The sequence below is a fragment of the Blastomyces dermatitidis genome (genome assembly GCF_000003525.1).
Source record: "Blastomyces dermatitidis ER-3 genomic scaffold supercont1.2, whole genome shotgun sequence".
Lineage (NCBI taxonomy): Eukaryota > Fungi > Ascomycota > Eurotiomycetes > Onygenales > Ajellomycetaceae > Blastomyces > Blastomyces dermatitidis.
This window is the reverse complement of record NW_025544775.1, coordinates 767,313-791,524: the sequence shown is the minus strand read 5'-3', so window position 1 is coordinate 791,524 and position 24,212 is coordinate 767,313. Positions and strand designations below refer to the sequence as shown.

The 24,212-nt window shown below is 37.0% G+C and overlaps 2 protein-coding genes across 4 annotated transcripts; both read left to right on the top strand.

Moving 5' to 3' along the window:
• The first annotated feature begins 11,293 nt into the window (after positions 1 to 11,293).
• BDCG_01449 (DnaJ like subfamily A member 2) lies at positions 11,294 to 16,437 on the top strand. Of its 3 annotated transcripts, XM_045416958.1 has the most exons (6): positions 11,294 to 12,075; positions 12,168 to 12,237; positions 12,316 to 13,131; positions 13,228 to 14,646; positions 14,716 to 15,340; positions 15,445 to 16,437. In XM_045416958.1, exons 1-4 carry the CDS (start codon positions 12,040 to 12,042, stop codon positions 13,536 to 13,538), a joined length of 1,233 nt encoding a protein of 410 aa, XP_045273901.1. In that variant the 5' UTR covers positions 11,294 to 12,039; the 3' UTR covers positions 13,539 to 14,646; positions 14,716 to 15,340; positions 15,445 to 16,437. The 3 variants fall into 3 exon arrangements, with proteins under 3 accessions (XP_045273901.1, XP_045279597.1, XP_045279596.1); XM_045416960.1 differs by having other exon boundaries at positions 11,405 to 12,075; positions 13,228 to 15,340; XM_045416959.1 differs by having other exon boundaries at positions 11,405 to 12,075; positions 13,228 to 15,340; positions 15,439 to 16,437.
• Positions 16,438 to 18,321: 1,884 nt separating this feature from the next.
• BDCG_01447 (SulP family sulfate permease) lies at positions 18,322 to 23,978 on the top strand. Its single transcript, XM_045416957.1, has 4 exons — positions 18,322 to 20,638; positions 20,705 to 20,850; positions 20,906 to 21,446; positions 21,553 to 23,978. Exons 1-4 carry the CDS (start codon positions 20,335 to 20,337, stop codon positions 23,112 to 23,114), a joined length of 2,553 nt encoding a protein of 850 aa, XP_045273900.1. The 5' UTR covers positions 18,322 to 20,334; the 3' UTR covers positions 23,115 to 23,978.
• The last annotated feature ends 234 nt before the right edge of the window (positions 23,979 to 24,212 follow it).

Below are 24,212 nucleotides of genomic sequence, written 5' to 3'. Positions count from 1 at the left end.
TTCTTTGATTGTACTTCTTCAAGATATTTGTACAGAATATTTAATTTCTTTATAGATAAGTTATAAAGAGACTTGTATAGTACTGTTACACTGTCTTCAAGATAAATCTTATATTATATCTTGATATCAGAAAACTTCATCACTTCTCTTTTCAAAAAGACATTTTTAAAATCTGTAAAGAGATATTATATATATTCATCTTCAATGATGAATACTGCTGCTAATCTTATAGTGAGAGTGATAGTCTCTTCATCTGTTCTCAAGTCTCAATCATCTGCTATACAGTATATCAACTCTATCTTTTTCTCAAGATTCTTTTAATAAAACTCTTCAGATTTCTCTATCACTGTCTCTTTATTAGTAAGACAGTATCATCATATCTGAATGACTCAGTCAATGAGAGAATTGTTTTCTCTCAATCACAGAAGATCTAGAATAATGTTCTCATCTATAATATTAACTGTATAAAGAAGCAGACTGCTCTTCTTGAAGATTTCTTCTAAGTCTGTGATCACACACTTCACTTGAATTATGTTAAAACAGTGACATTTCATTTCATCAGTAAATTTTATATAATCTGACAGATCTATCTTCTTTCAAATCTTCATCAAAGAAAAGAAATAGAATATGAAGTTGATATTCACTCTGAAGTCAAGTAGGCATCTCACTAATATCTTCTCATTCAGAATATGTATTGTGATTGTAATATAAACTTGAAAATATGAGAATTGTTAATTCTTCATTTCTTTCTCTTCTTTATCTTCTGCAGATACATTTGTCAGAAGAGAAGTTAACTTTAAGAAGATATCTTCTCAGTTTCTTCTCTTTTTTAACTTCTTGTAATCACTGATATAGTGATTATCAGCTTCACAGTTGAAACAGAGATCTTTGTCAAATCTTTTTTAATATTTCTTTACAGTGAGTGAAGAATCAGAATACTTAAAATTCTTCTTTACTTTCTTCACACTGAAGTCATCACAGTGCTGTTTAGATTATGTTATTAATTATTTAGAAGAGATCTTATTGACCTTTTTCTCAGAGAATTGATTATTCAAATAGATTCAGAAAGTCAGATTGACAAGCTCAGTATAATTAATTAATGAACTCTGATATTATGATATTATTATTCACATCTTATAAGTCAGCTTTATAAGATAAAGCTGTGTTTTTAATTAATTCAAATCATCAGTCAATTTCTCTCAGTATTCTTCAAATCTTACATTGAAATCAGAAGAATTCTTATCATTTCATTAATATAATAAGTTGAATCACTGCATTACTGTGAAGCTGTGATTGCAGTAATCTTTAATTTGATTCAGTAGAAAGTTCTTGAATTCTTCTCAAGTTATAATAGTATTAATACACTTAAGCTTTCTCTTCTTGATAACTTAAGTAGTTGCAGAGATATCTTTAAGAAGGTTGACAGTGTATATTACTTATATCTCATGAGTATTATACTGGCTCAGATTAAGATGAAATTTCTATTTAAGAGTACAGATAAAGCTGTGAAATTCAGATAAAATATTTCTCTTATATCTTGAAGAATCTCTGATCTTAATCTCTCTATCTTCATGATAGATATAGATGTGTAGAGGCTGTGACAGTGACAGAGTGATTAAAGAGCCTATGTTAAAATGTGTAGCAGTTTTATAAATCTCAGATTTCTGTCAGAGTAGAGATGTATACACTCTAGAAAATAATGTAATATTTCTCTCAGAGAGTGAGATCAGATCAGTCTCAGTGTAAGTGTATGAAATTATATCAGTCTGTTAGAGCTTAACTGATTTAAACTTATAATCAGATTAAGTGATTTGAATTGTAATATAATGAAATCACAGTGATAACTAGTCAGCAGTGTTATATAGAGATAGTTGTTTAAAAAGCTATATAAGTAGACTTGATTATCTTGCTTGAATAGTGAGCTTATAGACTACAGAATTATTGTAAGAATATCACAGATATAATACTTAGTATATTAAGAAGATTGTATAAGACACACAGTAACTCTTGTATATATTTCAGTAGAAGAAAAAGAAACAAATCACTGACTTCTTTAATAAGAAGTCAGCATCTAGCTATTCTATATAGATAATGAGCAGATACTCTTCTCTCATTTCATAAGTAAGAATAGCTGAAGTGATATCTCAGCAGTATCTTGTTACTAAGAAAGAGTAATCTGCTGATCTTATATAGAAGCAGAGTTCTTATATTCATTAATCAGATCTTTCTATAATATATCTGAATGATGTCATAGAGTGATTGAAAACCAGTTCAAATGAAATGAAATCATCCGTATGAAAGTGATGAGCTGTGTGAAACCGCAGCAGAGTCTTGAGATGGCCGGGAGCGTGACAGTATCTGCTTTAACTGATTATTTCTCTTTTTTACACATTGTTATGCATTCAGATATCTCAGTGAGTAATCATTTCTAATAAGAAGATAATACATGAATAATCATTTCTAATAAGAAGATGATAAATGTTTTTCTAGTATAAGAGACCTATACTGAATAGATCAGTATAATATTGATAGATCTTATATAACAAAGAGAAAAATGTTAGAGAAGAAAAGAAAGAGAAAGTGTGAGAATCAGTGATCAGAGTGAATATTTATACATATATACAATAATATATGTAATAAAGCATTAGAGTGAAAGAATCTATATGTGTTTATAGCAGCTGAGAATCAGTGATTGAGAATGACTGAGAATCAGAGTGTATGTATTCAAGAATGAAGCAGTTGAATTGATAATTGAGAATGACTGAGAATTGAAGTATATATATTCAAGAATGAAGCAGTTCAAATCTGTGAAGTGTAACAGAATGGTCTATATAATTGATCGGGCGCAGCCTGTCATATATTCTCTTATAAGATCTTACTCTCTTTATAAGATCTTGTTACAGAGTCAGAGTAACTGATAAGCAAGCTTCTATCTGAGAACTCAGTATTCACTTAACTATTTAACTGTTTCTCTATTTCTTATATATTATTATATATTCAGATATCTTGATGAGTAATCATTTTCAATAAGAAGATAATATATGAATAATCATTTCTAATAAGAAGACAATGAACATTTTTCTAGTATAAGAAGTCTACACTGAATAGATTGATATAATATTGATAGATCTTATATAATAAAGAGAAAAACATTAGAGAAGAGAAAGAAAGAGAAAGTATAAGAATCAGTAATTAAAGTGAATATTTATACATGTATATAATAATATATACAGTGAAGCTTCAGAGTGAAAGAATCTATACATATTCATAGCAGCTGAGAATTGATAATTGAGAATAACTGAGAATTAGAGTGTATGTATTTGAGAATGAAGTGATTGAAATCTGTGAAGTGTAATGAAATAGTCTATATAATTAATCAGATGCAGTCTGTCACAGATTCATAATAATTAAATAAATCTTGAACTGATTTTAAACTCTGTTTTGAAAATTGAAAAGAGAATAATATTAAAGTTGATAATTTATCTATATTAAATTTCTACTTATATGAATATTCATGACAATAAATTAACTGATTCAGCTGTAAAAAAGAGTTCAGAATTAAGCAGATCTATTTAAAAAATTATATTCTAATCTTTTATAAAGAGAAAGATAAAAGAATCTTATTTAAATAAATAAAATAAAAGCTGATAGAAATAAAAGAAGAGTATATATTATTCAAGATTTAAAATAAAACTCAAGTGAAAATCTTGTTTAATTAAATATAAAAAGAAAATATTCTTATCTATAATACAGTTAAAACTAGAATATGACTATTTTAAATCTTATATATAAAGATTTAATAATAGATTTAATTCAATAGAATACTCATTCTACAATATAAATAAGAATTCTGAGTATATTATAATACACTGTGTATTATACAATAGTCTCAGAGTCAGATTGAAAGAGAAGTATAATTTAAATTAATTAAATATAAGATTCTTATTCTTATCTAAGATAGAAATTAAATATCTAATAAACTTTCTATCAGAAACTCAAGCAGCTATAAGAAAATAACTAAATTTAAAAATATCTGAATATAAAAAGAAGAAAATTGATCAGATATAGTCTATTAAAACAGTTATATACTATTTTTTAATAATTTATTTTATTACAGTCTCTTTTTACTTTACTTTTTCTTTCTATTCTTTTTTATTTATCTATTTAATATGTCTATCTTTAAGACTGTATTCTCTTTTCTTTTGTCATAATATTGTCAAATGATTTCAAAGTATTAGAAGATGTTAAAATACTGTAATTTATAAACAGTTTTTATATTCTGACCTGGAATTTTCTGATTTTATATATCTGAAATTAATGAATATATAATAGTTAACTTTATAGATATAGAAAAAACTCTGAGAACTAAAAGTTCTCAGGTAGATATTATAGTCTCTGACTGTATACATCTATAATTGAAGAATAATAATAATAATATAAATATTATACTAATCTATTTAGTGTAGATCTCTTACAGATAGTAATAGCTTGTTAAATACACTTTTTAATATTTTTATCTTTATTCAATATTGTGATGATTATTAATTAATTAATGAAGATGCAGATTAAGAATTTACAAGATTTTTATTATTTTGATAGTGTATATAGAAAACTTGACCTCACTAAGTACATCACTTAACCTCATTATGTAAGCTGATCTTGTAAATGTGACCCGTGTCACTATCTGATCTCACTCAATACATCTTTTCTTGTAATTTGAAACCACTTAATTATTTACCATCAATTCTACAATCAATTCAAAATCAATTTAAAATCAATTTAATACTGAAATTATTCTTGAATTTAATAATAAAGTAAGTATTTATATAATTTACACTGAATTGATTATTAATTGATTTTCAATCAATTGTTAATTACTTAAATATATAGATTGAATTTATTTTATTACTATAATTAATTAATAATTAATTCAGAATCAATTCAAAATCAATTCAAAATTAACTTAATACTGAAATTATTCTTGAATTTAATAATAATACTGAATTGATTATCAAGTGATTTTCAATCAATTATTAATTACTTAAATATATAAATTAAATCTATTTTTATTACTATAATCAATTCAGAATCAATTTAAAATCAATTTAAAATCAATTTAAAATCAATTTAATACTAAAATTATTCTTGAATTTAATAATAAAGTAAGTATTTATATAATTTATACTGAATTGATTATTAACTGATTTTCAATCAATTATTAATTACTTAAATATATAGATTAAATCTATTTTTATTACTATAATTAATTCAGAATCAATTCAGAATCAATTTAAAATCAATTTAAAATTAATTATTAAATATTTTTATCTTGATATATTTTAAAATTCTGTAAAATATCTCTTTATATTCTATATGAATTTATCTATTTATTTAATTAATTATGAATCAGCTATACATGCTTTGATTGATTAATAAGCTGAATGAATAAGACTATGAGTGAATTGAAAGATTGAAAGTTAATTATTAACTAATTATTATAGAATAGTTGAAGGTTGTATTGATAGATCTATCTACAGAAACATAATATAGTAATAAGTCACATGATCTAGTGAGATTACTAACTGTAACAGCTGTAAGAGTTAACACTCTCTCTTGAGATAACAAGAATTATATATAAAAACACTCAAATCATCAAGATAGTCTGTCAAAATTAAATACAAATGTAAAATTAAATATTCTCAACTTTTACATCTGTAAGACCTAGTAAAATCATGAATTGTGCAAATATCACATTGTCTAGAGATTTAATGAGTTCATTTACTATCATCTGAGTAGTGAGAATATATTCTAAATCAATGACTCTCTGATTCAACTGTCAACATGAAAAATGAAAACATGTGTCAATATGCTTACTTCAGACTGTAATGACTGTCATCTTTGTGAGATCTATGACACTCTTATTATCAGTGAGAATCTGTATCAGAGATGTAGTAATGAAGTCAAGCTCAATCATGAGATTTCAGATTCATATTGCCTTGCAGACTGCCTTGCTAAGAGCCACATATTCAGCCTCATTGAAACTTAGAGATATACAAGGTTGCTTCACTGAACACCATGAAATCGGGCTGCCTGCAAGCTTAAAAACATAGCCGGATGTTGATTTCCTATCATCATTCAAGAGGCCGGCTCAATCAGAATCCGAGTAGCTGAAGGGTAGGTAGGAATCATCGGGGAAATCAGGGGTAATGAAAGGATCGGTAGGAACGGAAGGAACGGTAGAAACGGAAGGAACGGTAGAAACGGAAGGAACGGTAGAAATGAAAGAAACGGAAGGAACGGACCCCTCATATGGGCCGCGTTCGTAGAAAATGCCCAGATCCATGATCTCTTTCAAATAATGTATAATGTGTAATAGAGCCTTTCAACATTGAGGTGTTGAATCAATGTTTCATTGAGTGAGTAGTGAGGCAGTGTGAGTGATATCAGAATATGTTTTAACTGTGAGATATTGCAAGTAACTCACATTATGTTGATATCACTGAATTATGAAATCAGCCTCTTTCTCAGATATAGAGAAATCATCAATACAGAATTCATTCTTCATTGATATTCTGACAACAGCTGTATCATCAAGATAGAAATCTTCAACAAGGCATTTGATATATTGATAATATATTAAATCAATTTTCTTATTTAAACAATTAATCTTTATACTCAAATACTTGATTAACTGATGTAGATTCTTGACTTTCAATTTCTCACTAAGTATACTCACTAGTCAATCAGCATTCTCAGAAGCTTTAAATATGATGTTGAGATTATCAACATAGATTATTATATAGAGATGATATCTAAATATATAATATCAGAGTGTCAGATTATGAGCACTGACTATAAATTCAAGATTACTCAACAGAGCTATTAAGTAATTATATTAGATCTTTATCACAGAGTTCAGACTGTATAGACTACTCTCAATCACACAGACAAGCATTTTCAGTAAATCTGTCTTAAATTCAGTGAATTGTCTTATATAGATCTTCTTAGTGAGATGCTTATAAAGATATACTATCACTATATTCATCTGACAGAGTGTTCAACCATGTAGTACTGCTATTGTAAAAAGAATATAATTAGCAGTATCAGTGATAACTGAAGTATAGATCTCTTCTCTAGAATTCTTCTTAAGTCAGTTATCACAAATCACTTAATGTGATTTTCTAAGAATATCATTAGAATCAGTATTCAGATTCACAGGTCTATCTTTCTTAAGAAACACTCAACAGTCTGAAGTAATTAATTCATCTCTCAGAATGTCAGATCTAGAAATTAAACTTTATATATTATGTCTCTTCAGATCAGTAATCTTGCATTGTATGAACTTCTTTCAATAATCTTCTACTCTCTCTGACTGAGATGTGACATTCTTGTAGAACTTCAGAAGGTTATCTGTAATAAGACTCAGAGTGTAAGTAGTCAGCGATTTCACAGGTCACAATTATATGAAATTTGAATTATCAATATCAGAAGCATCTTTATTATCAATTAGATAAATATCAGGTTCTGATTCTGATTTCAGTTCATCAGCATTATTAATGAGTGTCACAGATGTGATAACCAGTTTTTCAGTGATTAGAAATCTCACATCACTACTGACAATAATCTTATCAGATTCAGAATGTCATAGGCAATATATCAATGTATCACTGAATTCAATAATATGATAGAAATTAGCACATGAAGAAAGCTTATCTGCAGACTGCTGAGATTCATGCAAGTGAATAAAAACCTCTGTATTTAATCAGTGAAAATGCCTTACATTCAGTGAGATATTCATAAGTGCATATCAAGAAATCTTATATGAACTTGAAATCACAGAAATCTCTGTAGTAGAGGATCAAAATTTTGAGTTGTAAAGAACTGTAGATATGAGAGTATTATTGATTATTGTAATCACTGTCTCTAGAATATCTGTTCAGAACTTCTTAGAAAGATTATCTTTTAAAAGAGCAGCTCTAACTCATCTCATAATAGTACAGATCTCATATTCAGAAACATTATTCTGATGTAATGAATGTAATACTGTTGATTCTTATTTAATATTATATGAATTCATAACTGTGTGTATACATGTGAATTAGAAAACATCATCAATATCAGTCTGTAGAAAAGCAAAGACTGTATATCTGAGATTATTCATAAATCTAAGTCATAACTCAAAGTATTGAACAGCCTCATTCTTGAACTTTAAAAAATACACTTAATGATAGTGAGTTGCATCACAGATAATAAGCATTCAGTATTTCATTTTCTGACAGAACTCTAAGAAGTGATCAGAGAGGTCTTTCAATATACATTTATTATCTATAAGATCAATATGAATCTTCTCAATGAATTGAATAGATTTAGGTATCAGTGATTTCAAATAATCTCATGTCATATCAGTCTTAACACATTTCTCACAAAAGAACTTAGTCTTAGAATCTTTAATTGTGACTTCAGTATGAGAATTCTTAGCTATAGTAATTATAGCATCAGTGTGAATGTGACTGAGATTATAATATTAATTCAAAAGAGTCTTTGATATCTTTGATGTCTGTGTTTTCATATTCACAGAATTAATATTATTAACAGTAGTAGCAGCAGTCACAGAAAGATCAACTTTTTAATCAAAATTATACTTATGAGATATCATCACAATGTACTTGACTGCTCTGTTTAAATGATTGAAATCCTCATTGAACTTCTGCTCATCAATCTTATATATATTATTCTAAGCAGTTTGAACTGTATGAAAAATAACACTGTTTGAAGCTCTGCAAATGAAAAATGAGAGAATAGTGAAAGACAATGTAAATTGAAATCTCTGATCTTCAAGCTTTGCAAATGAGAGCAGGTTAACTGTAATATTAGAAATATAGTGAATATTCTGTAAGTTAATATTATCACTCTTAATCTTCAAGATAACAGTCTCAATCTTCTTAATAAACTCAGTTCTCTCAGTCACAGAATTAACAGAGATATTATTATTAAAAGATTTAATATTTGAAAAAGAATGAAGCTCATCTGTTATATTCAGACTTACATATATATTCAAATACTAAGATCTAGAGAATGATTTTTCAGTGACTGTGAAAGAGAAATAGAACTCAATCTTTGTAATTACTATATTTACTGCTGATTGAGAACTCATTAAGTTATTCTTCTTCTCTTTCTTCTTATCATTCTTCTTGTCATTCTTCTTTTTCTTTTTATCAGAGTGTAAGATGAAATATCTGTTAACAGTATATTCATATCTTCTGCAGTGAATACACTTTTATACAGATATACTTTTATTCTTATCTTTATTCTTATCTTTATTCTTATTCTTCTTCACAGTCATAGAATCAGTCTAAGACTGCTTTTTCTACTCAGTAGTAATCTTCTTAAATGTATAATTAGTCAGTTACTTCATCAAATTATCAATATCAATGTTAATAATGAGTTTCTGATTAGTGAAGAAAAACTTATTCAAATGTATCTTAACAAACAGTCTTTGATAATCTTGTAGATTGTTGAGAAAAAGATTATGATATACATTCTCAGTACTCTGACAGAGCTCTTTATAATAGATAATAAAATAGTGAAAATATCTCTGAAAAGTAAGATAATCATTCTTCTTAACTTATAATTTTATCAATTTCTTAAAGATATTAACTTGTTCTTCTGTCAGTGATATTATATATTCAATATTAATCTTGTCTTACAGAGCTGCAGTATTATCAGCTTTCAAGATTTTAATAGTGATTCAAACATTTTCAATAAGACTTAATAGCATATATCTATATAGAGACTTAAAACAGATTCTTCACTTCTCAGAGTTAATATAATGTATAAAAGAAAATTCTCATTAAGTTCTTAATAGAATATCAGTTTTATCAATAACTTTTATATCAGTCAATATATTAATATATCAGACTTTATAATTAGAGTTATCAAATATAATCACTGATTTAATATCTAATGTATATTTAACTTTCTTCTGATATTCTCACAACTCATCTCTTATAGTGTCTCTTTATACAGATATAGTAAGATATTAAGTTGTTTCAGCTACAGTTATCTGATTTCATAGTATTATCTATATAAGATTTATAAGATTGCCTGCAGTGTAATAGATAGATTGATTCAAATTATCATTAAAAGTCAGTATTCTGAGAATAAGAGATAATGAAGAATTTAAAGAGTTGAAATAAACAGATTCTATAGATGAATATTAACTCTGCTTTTCTTTATTCTGAAGTTTCTTCATTATCTTATTATTAAATTTTATACTCTGATAAAAACTGATCTCAGTCTTATCTTATAAGTCAGAAGTCTTCTTATAATAAGTAATTATTCTATCAATGAGTTATCTAGTGAAGTATGTGATTCTGAGCCTTGAGCTGAACTCTGAAGTAACAGATATATTACTTATATCAAGATAACTCTGCTTCTTCTAGATATATAAAAAAAAAGAGATAAAAAGTGATATTCTTCATAATGAAGAATATACTTTCTTAAAAAAAATAAAGTATATAAATTCACTGATTAGCAGATTCAGAGAAAATGAAATATCTCTAATAAAGAGTAAGAGTCTTTTCAAAAAAGATGAACTATTCATATTAAAAATATGTTAGTACAACATTCTAAAAAGAAAAACATGTCATTCAGGCTATAATCTGTAGAATAGTTGAAGATTGTATTGATAGATCTATCTACAGGAACATAATATAGTGGTGGGTCACGTGATCTAGTGGGATCGCTAACCGCAACGGCCGTAAGGGCCAACAATTATTACTGTATTGTGCGAGGTCAGGGTCATGATTATGTAACGAGGTCAAGTGGCGCACTTAGCGAGGTCAAGTTTTGATATGGCACAACTCACTAGAGGTGAGTGAGTAAGCAGCACGATTAGACTACTACTTTAATACCGAGGCTAGACAATCAAAAATACATACGGCGTAAAATAACATCCTGGCTGTAGATCATCAACATAAATAACAAAAATATAAAAGGAGTTATGTGGTAGTGTTCAATCCCTTCCTCGTCGCCACTCGTACTCTGCGTTGATTGTTTTCTTCTCTATTATTCTTCCACTTTCTCGCTCAGCCAAGGCAACAACAGTGGGCGACGGGATCATGGAAGGCCGCAGAAACGCGTGGATCTAGCTAGAGACAGCCCTGGAGCAGCGCCCAACAGCGATGGAAACACTTCGAAAGCTTCGGAATCAGCGCTCGGCGGCGCTAAGCCCCGTATAGAAGGGAGCGCCTTGCCCGATGCAGTAAGACCCCGGTTTGGGGCTCTGGAATATTTGGTATTTTTCAGGTACCGCAAATACTGTGAATACAATAAACACCATCTATATTTCGGATAGAAGCGCCTAGCAATGTAAGATAAGAGCAAATGTTAGATATAACCAGTACTATTTATCCCCTTAACCTAAAGCTCATATTCCTTCAGTTTCAAAGGAAAAGAGGGTGATATCGTTACTGTATGAAAATGAAAGTAGTCGGCGGTGTTTTCGAGATACCTTGTGTGTAATCTTTCAATTTTACGCTCTTTTGCCATTACCGTTGTACGGTACCAGGCAAAAATCTGCCCTGTTACCAGCCCAATACATCAAGGTCTATCACCCCAGAGCTTTTTTTTTTCCTTAACCAACATTTATTATTCTTCGTCGTGTCTTCCCCCTCTGAGATCAACCACCTACACCATCCCATCTTCCTCACTTCGCTCCCATCCTCATTATCTTTGATCCCTTGCTACCAGTGCGGTGCAAAGTAAAACCTTCTGTTGAGATACCCTTTGTTCCTGTTCTCAAGAATTACCTCCCTTCATCACATCTATTTAGCCGAATCCACACCAATTCACCACACCACGCTCCTCCTTGTAACCGTTCATTCAAGCCGTATGAGATTTCGCCCCTCTGAAAATTAAAGAAGCAGGTCGATAACAAACGGCTTGTTTGCCTCAATACCTGACTACATCCCTCATCTTCCTCTCCTCCGTTTTCCCTTTTCCCCAATTTGAAAAGCATATTTTTGGACTTGCGCCAACATGGTGAAGGAAACCAAGTACTATGATATCCTAGGGGTACGTGGAACCTTTGCTATTTCCCTTGAGGAAAAGTGTTGCAGCGTGCACATTCAAGATATGGAAAGGCGTTCTAACTTTGAAACGATTAGGTGTCCCCCAACGCTACTGATGCGGAACTGAAAACCGCCTATAAGAAGGGTGCTTTGAAACATCATCCTGGTGCGTTACAACTGTTTGTTATATTACACGATGTAGCCTTTCTTTTAACTTAATTCTGATGCATTTTCACTCTTCTAGACAAGAATGCCCATAATCCCGAAGCTGCAGAGAAATTCAAGGATCTCTCTCACGCCTATGAAATTCTCTCAGATTCCCAGAAACGGCAGATATACGACCAGTATGGCGAAGAAGGCTTGGAGCAAGGCGGTGCCGGAGGTGGAATGCAGGCGGAAGACCTCTTCGCCCAGTTCTTTGGTGGAAGCGCCTTTGGTGGTATGTTTGGTGGTGGAATGAGAGACACGGGCCCCAAGAAGGCGCGCACCATTGTCCATCCCCTCAAAGTCTCTCTGGAGGATATCTACCGAGGCAAGATCTCAAAGTTGGCTTTGAAGAAATCCGTTATTTGTCCGGGATGCGATGGAATTGGCGGCAAGCCAGGATCTGTCAAGCAGTGTGGTCCCTGCGGTGGTACGGGTAAACGGACCATGATGCGCCAGATGGGGCCTATGATTCAGCGATTCGTTGTGGAGTGTTCGGACTGCGACAGGACGGGACAGGTCATCAACGAACGTGATCGTTGCAAGAAGTGCAAAGGCAACAAAGTCATTATTGAAAGAAAAGTCCTACATGTGCATATCGACCGGGGTGTTAAGCCAGGGCACAAGATTGATTTCCGTGGTGAAGGTGACCAGGCGCCAGGCGTTATAACGGGTGATGTTCAGTTCGAAATAGACCAGCAACCACATCCAAGATTCCAGCGCAAAGATGACGACCTCTTCTACCAGGCTGATATTGATCTCTTAACTGCTCTCGCTGGCGGCACAATCAATGTCGAACATCTGGACGACCGATGGCTGACAGTACAAATCGCTCCCGGCGAACCAATCACGCCTGGTAAGCTTCCACCACAACCCTCCCGATCTACTCCCATCCACTTCCTTCATCTATGGCTTGAGCTAACCTTTTTTTTTCTTTTTTTTTTTTCTGTAGGGCAAATCAAAGTTATCAAGGGCCAGGGAATGCCCTCCTTCCGCCACCACGATTTCGGCAACTTATACATCCAATTCAACGTCAAGTTCCCCGAAAAGGAAGATATTCGTAACGTAGAACTTCTCGAGCAGGTGCTGCCGCCCCGTCCCCTACAACCGCAGCCCCCTGCGGACTCGATGGTGGAAGATTTCAACCTAGAGGATGTTGAGGATAGTGGCCGGGCGAGAGCGCATGGAGCTGTACACATGGGTGATGAAGACGATGATGATATTCCTCCCGGTGCTGAGCGGATGCAGTGCGCGTCTCAATAGAAGTTTTCTTCCCGACATTTTGCGGGAGAGTTTGGAGTTTGTGGGAGGCTTGCATTTTTTTAGGAGGGCTTTCCAGTAATGCAAAAGGGGAGTCGAGCGGACTTAGCGTCAGAAAAAGGGAAACCATTTCTTCTGCTCCTTTTATTTTCCTGGTTCCCACCCTTTTCATCTGGCTGGTTTAATACTTATCATCCCACGCCCGCTTCCCATCCAATGATTTTCCCTCATCCTCTTCCTTTTTTACCATGTTTTGCTACAAGAGCTGGTTAGGGCTGTTTTTATCCAATCTCTTAATCGTCTCTTTCTCTCCCGTTATTTATACTTCATCCCTCTGTCTTCCGAAGCACCTCCGATTAGTTTCATGCTCTTTTCTATGTCTGTTCTTCTATTCATAACTTTTTTCTATATTTCCTTTCCTATTGCTATCATCATCATCATCACATAACGTCCACCGCACTGCACGTGGGGAGAGGCTTTTTTATCCTTTCTTTTTTCCCTTTTTTCCCTTTTTTTGCAAATTTTTTTATTTATATAACTGGTTTAACGATGGATTGAAATGAAATGGATGGATTAGACGATTTTTTCGATTTTTTTTTTAATTTCATTTCACTTACCTTTTTATTCTCATAACTTTTTATCCGTCTTCCTGTTCTTAAAAAAAATCCTTGCCCTCCGTTCAGCCGTTATTCACCCCAAAATCAGCAAGCAGCAGCAGTGAGAAAACTTACAATTGCTCAAAATGACGAAAAAGTTCCGCTCCGTTTCTTATTCTTTGCCTATCCTTATTCTAAAACAATACAACAAACAATAAACAAGAGAAGAACAAAGGAGCTAACCGGAGCAAATATTCTTGCACCAAATGGCGGATTGGATTGTGCAAAGTACTCTCCTCTCTAATATCTTAATCCCCCCCTCATCTCCTCTCCTCCTTCAACACCTCCCTTCCACCAAACCAATATTTAATAATAAATCCAGGTTTAAGAAGGCCAAAGTGTCTCCCACCTGCGTTGGTCTAGCCCTTTAACATTTCATGTCACTTCATGATTACCCCGCGCGCCCCCGGGTCATCTTCATTTGTTCGTTCGTGCTCGGTGCCTTATATATGTAGGTCAGTATATTTGTAGGTCAGTATGTGTCTGGTCGTTTCTGGCTAGCTAACGAACGTTGTACGGAACAGGTGGTGTGTGAGAGAGAGAGTGTGAGTGTGCTTCATCGAATATTTTTTTTTAGCTGTTAGTTTCCTTCCAGTCCAATTTTGTTATCATCTTCGTAATATAGAATAGATATATACATATGGCGGCCATTTCCAGATTTCTTTCTTTCTTTCATTCTTTCATTTTCCCTTCCGCCCCTGTTCCTATGTGTCCAGAACCTCGAGAGAGATGGATGAATGAATGATCGGGCACAGCATGGCGTACAGAGGCACGATGGACAGTGCATGGTAGCATCGTATGAGATTGACTCACATCAAGATCTTAGGGAACAAATAGAGGGATATATATATGTAAATATAGTTTTTCACTTGGCATGGGAGCCTAGAAGAGAGAAAAATTAAAGGAATGGGAGACAGAAGTTAATGTAAAACAAGGGGGTTGATATATACCTAGGTATAACTATATATTGATTTCCAATGCTAGGATTGTATTGTGAAGAGCAAAATTAATATGGATGTAAAATATGTATGCCCGACTATAAAACTGGAGTCTAGAGTTCTACCGGCTGTCATTCAAACCAATGAAAGCCATATGATACGGGCGGGAGTTTTACTTCTTTTGATCCATATGAGTACTTTAAGTATCCAGGTGTGTATATAGGAACTATGTATTACGTGGATATCCGACCAGTAGAACCGCATGGTTTTCCCTGATCGCCTCCTGAGCGTGATATTGAACTGATGCAGTATTAGGTCAGGCTACTACTACATGGACCACCACCACCACCACTGCCAGTAGTGCTTTTTACAAAAAGAGAAATAGAGCAAATGAAAATAGAAGCAGGAGAAGCGCCGTTTCTATCTTTCTCCGCGGCCAGCTCGGAATCCGGCAGGGGAAGGGCCCTTGGAAGGGTTCTAGAAAGGGGAAAAAAGCGTTGGATTCCCTTCACAACCTGTTGTGTAATGATACGATAAATAACTACACATGCTGCTCTCTTTTACCGCGTACAGAGAGAATTGTGAACTGCACTCGACTGGTGGTGTACAATGTCGCCTCTTTTACCCTATCCGTTCCTCTTCTTCTTCCTTACATATCTGATCGTTCCTTCGTTTCTTCTCCTTCCTCTTTTTTCTTCATTCCTCCCTTCTACTCGCCGGCATGGCGGGTGGGGATCTAAGCTGCTACTGCGACATGTATATATATATATATATAAGTGTTTGTCTGTACATGTACATGTATGACAGTGCGTAGAAAATGTGATCTAGATCCCCTCTTTTCAACCCGGGTTTTTGATCGAGGGTTTCATCGGGTAATGTGTGGTGAGGTGAGGGTGAGGGGGATTTTGAGGGAAGGCTTGGATGTCGTATAAAGGGGGCGGGGGAGAGAGGGGAGAGAGCAGAAGGTTGCGCAAATTGAAATTTGACGTGGATCTTGAACGCACATAGATAAAGAGAGAGGGGGAGAGGAGGTGAAGAGGGGAATGAGGAGGAGTGAGGGGATGATGGGTTGGTGGTTCTGTCCGGATGGGCCCTGGGGGGGTGGTGGTGGTGGTTCAGATACGATCGATTAGGAATTTACAAACAGAGAAACCATGATACGACAGATGGCCTGGTTCCTTTTGAGGGATATCTGTAGGGCAGAAGGGAGTATGACAGACTATGGTTGGATAGTGAGAGGAGAGAAGCTATGTGGTGGGAATGCTAGAGTTTAGAACACTTTTTACTTAAGATTTAGATACATGGAAGGATTGTTAGTATTTTTATTTTTTATTATTTTATTTTTATTTTTAACGGGTTATCATCCTAGCAGAGTTTTGATATTCGTCGCACAGCGTTATGTCGGCGGAGGGCCAGCATTGGTTCTTTTCATATCAAATAGCTATCAAAATGAAACCGTTGCATCTCCAATAGTAATTTCCCTCCGCTGCTCTTTTCATCTCTTTGCAATTGGACGACATGAGTGTACCAGGTGTATCGAGTATGATTCCTCTGACAGCGTTGCTGGCCAGCATTATCTAATCCTATATAATTGGAGTGTTTGGCCTTGAGTTAGGAAGTGCCAGCATTGCCAAACCCTAACAAATGGTAGGGATGCGGGGGTGGGAGATCATAGGATAGAGAGAAATTTCTTCCAGCATGAAAAATTTGGTTCTGTGGCCCTTTTGCACCATTTAATCTCCAATTGTAGACTCTGTGTAGACTCCGTAGTAGCAGATGCTGCGACGGTGGTCCCGAAAATGGGGAGAAGTTGATCAATTTTCCGTTTCCAAGATGTTGTACAGTACAACTTGGATGCAGAGAGAGAGAGGCGGCACCTTAGAGCCAAAATGCATATACAAGAAACATCCATCGACATCCCACGTCGCACGGGGTAGTGAGATGAAACGGCGACCTTGGGATCGACATTCCTATTCCTGTTGTGTCATGTGTTCAAGATCAAATGGATAGAATCTCCTCAACTAACCCGTTCAATTTAGTTTTGCATGTATAGGTTTGACAAACATGCTCCCAATTGACACAGAATATGGCTCTATGAGGCAATCTCGGGCCTGTAAGCGATAATGGAGAGATATTGGTTGTCAAGCGAGAAGGGATTTGCCATTGCCATGCGAAAAAGGACAAGTGAGAGAGAGAGAGCTTCTGTTATGAAAAGGTCTCACAGCTCCACCTCATGCAACACAGATATATGCTATATGACAGAGCAGAAAAAGTAGTTGGAGATGAAGAATCAATATGGTTGGCCATTGCTTGTCACGATAAGGTCCGGCACAAGTGAGGGGTTACAGGACGATGAGAGATAATCCGGAGGGCGAGTTAGCAGAAAGGTGCGATGGTTTCGGGACTTGGCGACGGTAACTAGTCAATTGGTGTCATTTCGGCATCGCTTTTTTGTCTCTGTTTTCGTGATCATCAGAAGAATGGCATCTTCACTGTGTCAATCATATCTGTTTCCAGGGCAAGGGGCCGCCAAGGCGGGGCGTATGCAAGAAGAGCCGTTCCCAGCACGCCTGTCCAAGCACGAGAACGAGCAAGGATTGGCCGCGGGAAAGGGACCTGAAGTTTGAGAAGGGGCCTTGCGAACGCTATGCGTTTTACTTGCACAGCTGTTTCGCAATTCGAAGCCTCAAAAATCATTTTTTGTGGCTTTTTGGGATGAGCAATCATTGGTGCTTTGGCCTTGAGAGAACGCAAGGAAGAGGAAGAGTGATGACGACAGGGACGGGTTAGAGAGAGATGATCATTCTGAATTTATTTTGGAAATATTTCTCATACGCAATACTCCGTAGAGCTGGCGGAATCATCTTCTATGTAGTCTAGACGGACAATGCCATTCTTCCGGGCGAGAATCCGGTAACCAGCTGTCGATCGAGATTATCTGGCATCCCGGGCCCGATCTGAGTTATCCCTGAGGGAGCGTAGCGCGGCACACCCTTGAAATCAATAATAACTGATAATTCTTGATAACTATATTGATAATTGTTGCAGGATGGTTGGTTTCTTCAAGTCCTTCAGCTCTAATATTTTTTTGTAGATAGAGATAGTATGCATTTCCTCATCATCTCAGGTTGATATGGCGTCTTTCCATCAGCTTGTGATTGGCCGCCGGCCATGGCGGTCGCTAGTCCAATTACGGAACACTAAGCGAACTACGGCTTCCAAGGTTCTTTGCAGCCGGAAGCGGCTGGTTTTATGCGTTTATGGCTTCGTGGACGGGGGGGAGAGATATCAAAACATTTACCATTATTTAGGCTACTACTATTGCTGCTGCGTGGTTCTCTGACAACTCAGCTGCAATTTTGATTCGGATCCCTAAAAAAATCATCCCTCAAACCAAGCATGAGGGCTGAGCTGGGAGCTAGCTAGCCACACCATCCGGTCGCAGTCGGTGCCAACCCTTGTCCCTCTCCACACAACTTCCTACACAAGTACAGTACGGAGTACTCCGTAGTTAGGTTGTTGACGACACAAATGATATCATAATTCCAAGCCCGCCAGCATCCAGCAAACAAACACTAACATATCCCGGTTTGTGCTTTGTTACGCTTGTTGTAGGCCCTCGGGATTTTGATATGAATGACGGGGTATGTATGACAAGGGTTTTCGCATGTGTGAAGGGTCCCCAAGCCTTTTGGCGGGATAACCCTCCCCTCTCCTTCCCCGAGCCCTTTACTGTGGTTAGCTTGGATCCCACAGTCATGTCAGATGGTGTGGTGCTGGGGTGCTGGGGTGCTGGGGTGCTGTGCTGCCGGTGGCTTCCATTTTTCATAGGCTGCGGAAAACGCGACAAGAATAATCCTCGGACGGGTAGATTTATTAACCCCAGTCGATGAATATATCTCTATCCGGGTGATGATAACATCGCACATAGCTGAGATTCCTCCAGCCACACTGCAGTATCTCTTTTTGAGTTGGCCCCGTTGCTTCCCACGTGCGTGTTCCATATGTTCAACAGGCATATATATCATCATCGGCAGGTTTAGCTTAACCAATGACAATTTATGCGGATGCTGAGGATGCGGTTGAGATGGACATTTACCCTGTCCGCGGGTCAGCGCTGGCAAGAGGCAGAAATGCCAGGAGGAAAAGAACCAGGAAGGAAAAAGAAAAGAGAAAGGAAAAGCGGTGCAAAAAATACGACATATATATAAATAGGTATATATATATATATGAATGTCGATCCTGTCCCCCCCTCCCTCCTCTATTTTCGGGCCTTAACTTCTGATCGCTTGGCTGGGAGCTTCAGAGTCTTTTTGGAGCTCAGAGTTGGTTCCTCTCCCAAAGTTTGAACTTAACTTTATCTATTGTCTTGGGGCAACAGCTTCTAAAAAACACCGACTCGACCCTGGTAACGTCAAGGAGCTTGGAATTTGCGGCGCTCTCTCCACTTCGCTGACGATTGCGTGATGCTGCCCTGGCCTGACGAGTCTGCTTTGTCAACCATATCGTCTCATCACAAATTTACAACCATTCGAACGGGGAAAATAATACAAATACAAAATAAATAAAAAATAAAAAGAGAAAAGAGAAAGGAAAAAAGAAGGAAAGAATATTAATTAAACTCTTCATCTCGGGTTTTCTTCATTCTCGACACGCTCTCTAATATACTCCCTCTTCTACACTTACATATTCCCTCCCGAGTTTACAGATCCTACTTGTTCTCTTTGAAGGGGGTCCTTTTGTCATCAATTCCGGCATTAGTAGGGTTGATATTTATTTTCTTAGAACCCAAGTGTACTTACTGCCTGGTTTCCTTTTTACTCCTTCCATATATTCCTTCCAAGCCGAAAATGGACTCCTGATTCTGATATCCTGAAATTGTGAGCCATTGCTCCTTTTAAAGCTGGCTTTTTTTTCTCTTTTTTATTTCTAATCGATTCGATACCATTCTCCAAAGCCCTTTCATATCCATATAAATATTTACTCTTCTCGCTTCGTTGTTTCTTTTTGCTACCCTGTCGGTTGTCGTTCCCATTACTTTAAGTCGACACACATACCTACACACACATACCTAGGTCCGCACACACCTTCAGGTTACACACTCACTTCGAGTCTACCATTCCAAGAGATTCGTCCATCCGCGACCCAATCTCCAGGAGCCCAATTCGTTTGCTCGTTCCTCATACTTGTCTCGAAAACGGCGGCATGGCGGACTCTAAGGGTAAAACGTCAATTAAAGTTGGAAATACCCTTGCCAAATGGGTGGGTATCAAAAAGAACTATCGGGACCCCATCGACGCAGACCCTGTTACCCGCGGGGAATCAACGTTTTCTGTTGGCACATCGGATACCTATGCCTATGTCGAAGAAGAACCATCCTCGGCAGATTGGTTGCGTGAATTGCTCCCTACTGGTCAGCAGGTTGTAGAATACTTTATCAATCTCTTCCCCTTTTTGCGCTGGATTACCCGATACAACCTTCAATGGTTGATTGGAGACCTTGTGGCTGGTAAGTTCCGTTACCATACTATACCATAATAAGTGAACGTATGTGATTTTAATAACCCTTTTATAGGCATCACTGTGGGCGCAGTTGTCGTGCCTCAAAGCATGGCATACGCAAAGCTAGCTGAATTAGAACCTCAGTTTGGCCTGTATTCGTCATTCATGGGCGTACTAATCTACTGGTTTTTTGCAACCTCGAAGGATATTACAATCGGAGTGAGTCTTTAGCCATGTCGCTTGCTTGCTACTCTAGAAGCTAATTTGATCCAAGCCTGTCGCGGTAATGTCAACTTTGGTTGGCCAGGTTGTCCTCAGGGTCAAGGAAAATAACCCGGAGATCCCAGCGCATTTTGTTGCGAGTGCCCTTGCGATCATCTGTGGCGGGATTATCACTTTCATCGGCCTGATCCGATGTGGTTGGATCGTGGATTTCATCCCCTTGACCGCCATCACTGCTTTTATGACAGGCTCTGCCATTAGCATTGCTGCCGGCCAAGTTCCTTCTATGATGGGCATTCGTGGTTTCGACACTCGTGATGCTACTTTCATGGTGATCATCAATACTTTCAAACATCTACCGGACACAAAAATAGATGCCGCAATGGGTTTGACTGCCCTATTCCTCCTCTACCTCATCCGCTGGGCCTGTAATTTCAGTGCCAGAAAAAACCCGAACAAGCAAAAGCTCTTTTTCTTCCTGTCTACCTTGCGGACCGCGTTCGTCATTCTTCTATACGTCATGATCAGCTGGCTAGCCAATCGAAACCATCGCGAGAAGCCAATCTTCAGAATATTGGGTTCAGTTCCTAGAGGTGTGTAATACCCATCTCTCCTAATAATAGCGATCGTTCTGTTCCATTACTCTGTTTACCCGTGTAAATATCGCAAATGACATTTACTTACAAAGGGAATAAATAGGGTTCCAAAACGCAGCTGTGCCGAAAATGAATACCAAACTCGTCAAAAGTTTTGCTGGCGAAATCCCCGCAGCGGTCATTGTTCTTCTAATTGAACATATTGCCATTTCAAAGTCTTTCGGACGCATCAATAATTACACCATTGACCCGTCTCAGGAATTGGTTGCTATTGGCGTGACCAACCTTCTTGGACCTTTCCTTGGAGGGTATCCTGCCACGGGATCCTTCTCAAGAACGGCTATTAAATCTAAAGCGGGAGTGCGTACACCATTTGCTGGAGTCATCACAGCTGTTGTTGTTCTGCTTGCTATTTACGCCCTTCCCGCAGTTTTCTTCTACATCCCCAACTCGTCCTTGTCGGCTGTCATTATCCACGCTGTGGGAGATCTGATCACACCACCAAATACCATCTATCAATTTTGGAGAGTCTCGCCTCTCGAAGTCCTGATTTTCTTTGCCGGAGTCTTTGTCACCGTTTTTTCCTCAATTGAAAACGGCATCTACTGTACCGTCTGCATATCGCTCGCCATTCTGCTTTTCCGTGTCGTTAAAGCCCAGGGGCAGTTCCTTGGAAGAGTCAAAATCCATTCTGTAATTGGAGACCATGTTCAAGGAAGCGATGGGAAACATGGTCATTCATTTGAAGCGAATGAGTTCAGCGATTCCAGAGCCAATGACCCATCTTCAGCCCGAAACATTTTCCTTCCGATTAACCATAACGACGGTTCAAACCCTGAGATCGAAGTTGAACAACCTTCTCCAGGAATTTTTATCTATCAATTCTCCGAAGGGTTCAATTATCCTAACGCAAATCACTACTTGGATCACCTCGTCTCTACAATCTACAAGCATACACGACGAACAAACCTCGACAGCTACCCTCGTTTGGGTGACCGGCCATGGTGTGACCCCGGCCCTCGTAAGGGCCAGGTCGAAGAGGATCGTTCGCATCTTTCCACTCTCAAAGCTATCATTCTTGACTTCTCCTCCGTTAACAACGTTGACGTCACTTCTATTCAAAACTTAATCGATGTTCGCAACCAGCTCGATAGGTACGCTGCTCCGCAACCTGTCCACTGGCACTTTGCTCATATCAACAACCGGTGGGCCAAACGCGCTCTTGTTTCTGCTGGCTTTGGCTATCCAACACCCAGCCCTGGGGGAAATACACGATGGAAAGCGATCTTCAGCGTCGCGGAGTTGGGTGGTAGTAATTCCGCTGCTGCCCATGAGGCGCTTGAGAGACGACGGGAATCGGAACAATCCAGTTCCAGAATTCAACAAGATGTCGAGGCGGCGGCAGGACAAGCGAGGAGTGAGCAAACTGCCCATAGAACTGGCGCCGAGGATGTCGTCGAAGAGACTTCCAGCACCGAGTCTGGAAATGAGCTTGGAAAGGAATTGAATTCTAGTAAAGTGTACAACGTTGCCAGCCGGAGAATTGTTGCGGTCCACGGTCTCAATAGGCCCCTTTTCCATATGGACCTTACCAGTGCACTTCAGAGTGCGCTTGCAAACTCTGCGGCCACTGCCGCTGAAAACAAAGTTTCAGGAGAAGAATGAATGTGGAGTATGCGCATTATGAATTAAAAATTTATGAGCGAGGTAGGCGTCGGAGGGAGTGGCATAATATACCCAATATTTCGAATGCAAGGGTTCTCTCTTGTTTTTGTTTTCTCAATACCCACCCCATATCCACCTCTATCCTTTGTGATTTGGTCTTTGATATTTTTTAGTCAGCGCCTATAGAAGGTGGGGCGGCTTTGGCTTTTGCGTCTTTGTTCTGTTCGATGCTTTCTCGGGGTGACATTATAACTTTGATTTGATTGAATGATGTTGCCGCCACTACTTACTTATCCTTCTGTTTGTTTGCACCTGTTCGTTGACACAGAGCCTCTTTTGAAGTAAGAGAGGGCCTCTCTAAGTGGCTCATAGCAATTTCTATATTATGATATTTGGGAGATGAGTTTGAATTTCGGGATCATATATTTCTTTCTTCGTTATCTTTACTCCCTCTCCAACTCCTCCAATCCATGAAACGGAACCCTGCAACCCCCCCAACCCTGGTTCAAGATATCGGTGATCATTTCGCCTTATTCCCTTCCACGTGTTTAGTTAATCTTCTTCCTCTAGAATTAGAGCGCCGTCTTATATGTCTGTCATTATTGATAGAAATCGTCAGACGATAAAAATTTTACCATCTTTATAAAATATTTAGTTTTTGCGTTATGGTTTCTTATTATTTATCTATTTACTTTTAGCACCTCTCTCCCTTGGCTATCAATAGTTATTCCTGGACAAGCTGGCGCTGCCTCTTATTCAATTTCCACCTACGTCTGTCAGTCAGTCATGCTCTCTTCAGGCAATTCAAAATATCTAGTCTTACATCGCACGGACAAATACATACATACATACATACATACATACATACAGAGACTCATGAAGCAAAATCACGTCAATCTGGGGATTAAATATTATGTGCAAAGAGCAGTCACATTAATCGGAGATCATCTGTGTCCATTCGAAAATCAGGAACCGCTGCGTGTGTATCATTAGCACTTTGTGTGTTTGAAATGCAGAGGCTGCGCTGCGTGGACTGTACATAGAGTTATAGAAGGGGTTCAATGTTGCTAGCGGTTTCCAGCTTTACTTAGCGAAGCT

Bases quoted from the DNA above. Each gene is read 5' to 3' on its own strand.
- BDCG_01447 (XM_045416957.1), top strand. From the start codon at position 20,335: ATGGCGGACTCTAAGGGTAAAACGTCAATTAAAGTTGGAAATACCCTT. The intron at 20,639-20,704 runs GTAAGTTCCGTT...ACCCTTTTATAG, and splicing joins GATTGGAGACCTTGTGGCTG to GCATCACTGTGGGCGCAGTT. The intron at 20,851-20,905 runs GTGAGTCTTTAG...ATTTGATCCAAG, and splicing joins CGAAGGATATTACAATCGGA to CCTGTCGCGGTAATGTCAAC.
- BDCG_01449 (XM_045416958.1), top strand. From the start codon at position 12,040: ATGGTGAAGGAAACCAAGTACTATGATATCCTAGGG. The intron at 12,238-12,315 runs GTGCGTTACAAC...TCACTCTTCTAG, and splicing joins TGCTTTGAAACATCATCCTG to ACAAGAATGCCCATAATCCC. The intron at 13,132-13,227 runs GTAAGCTTCCAC...TTTTTTCTGTAG, and splicing joins CGGCGAACCAATCACGCCTG to GGCAAATCAAAGTTATCAAG.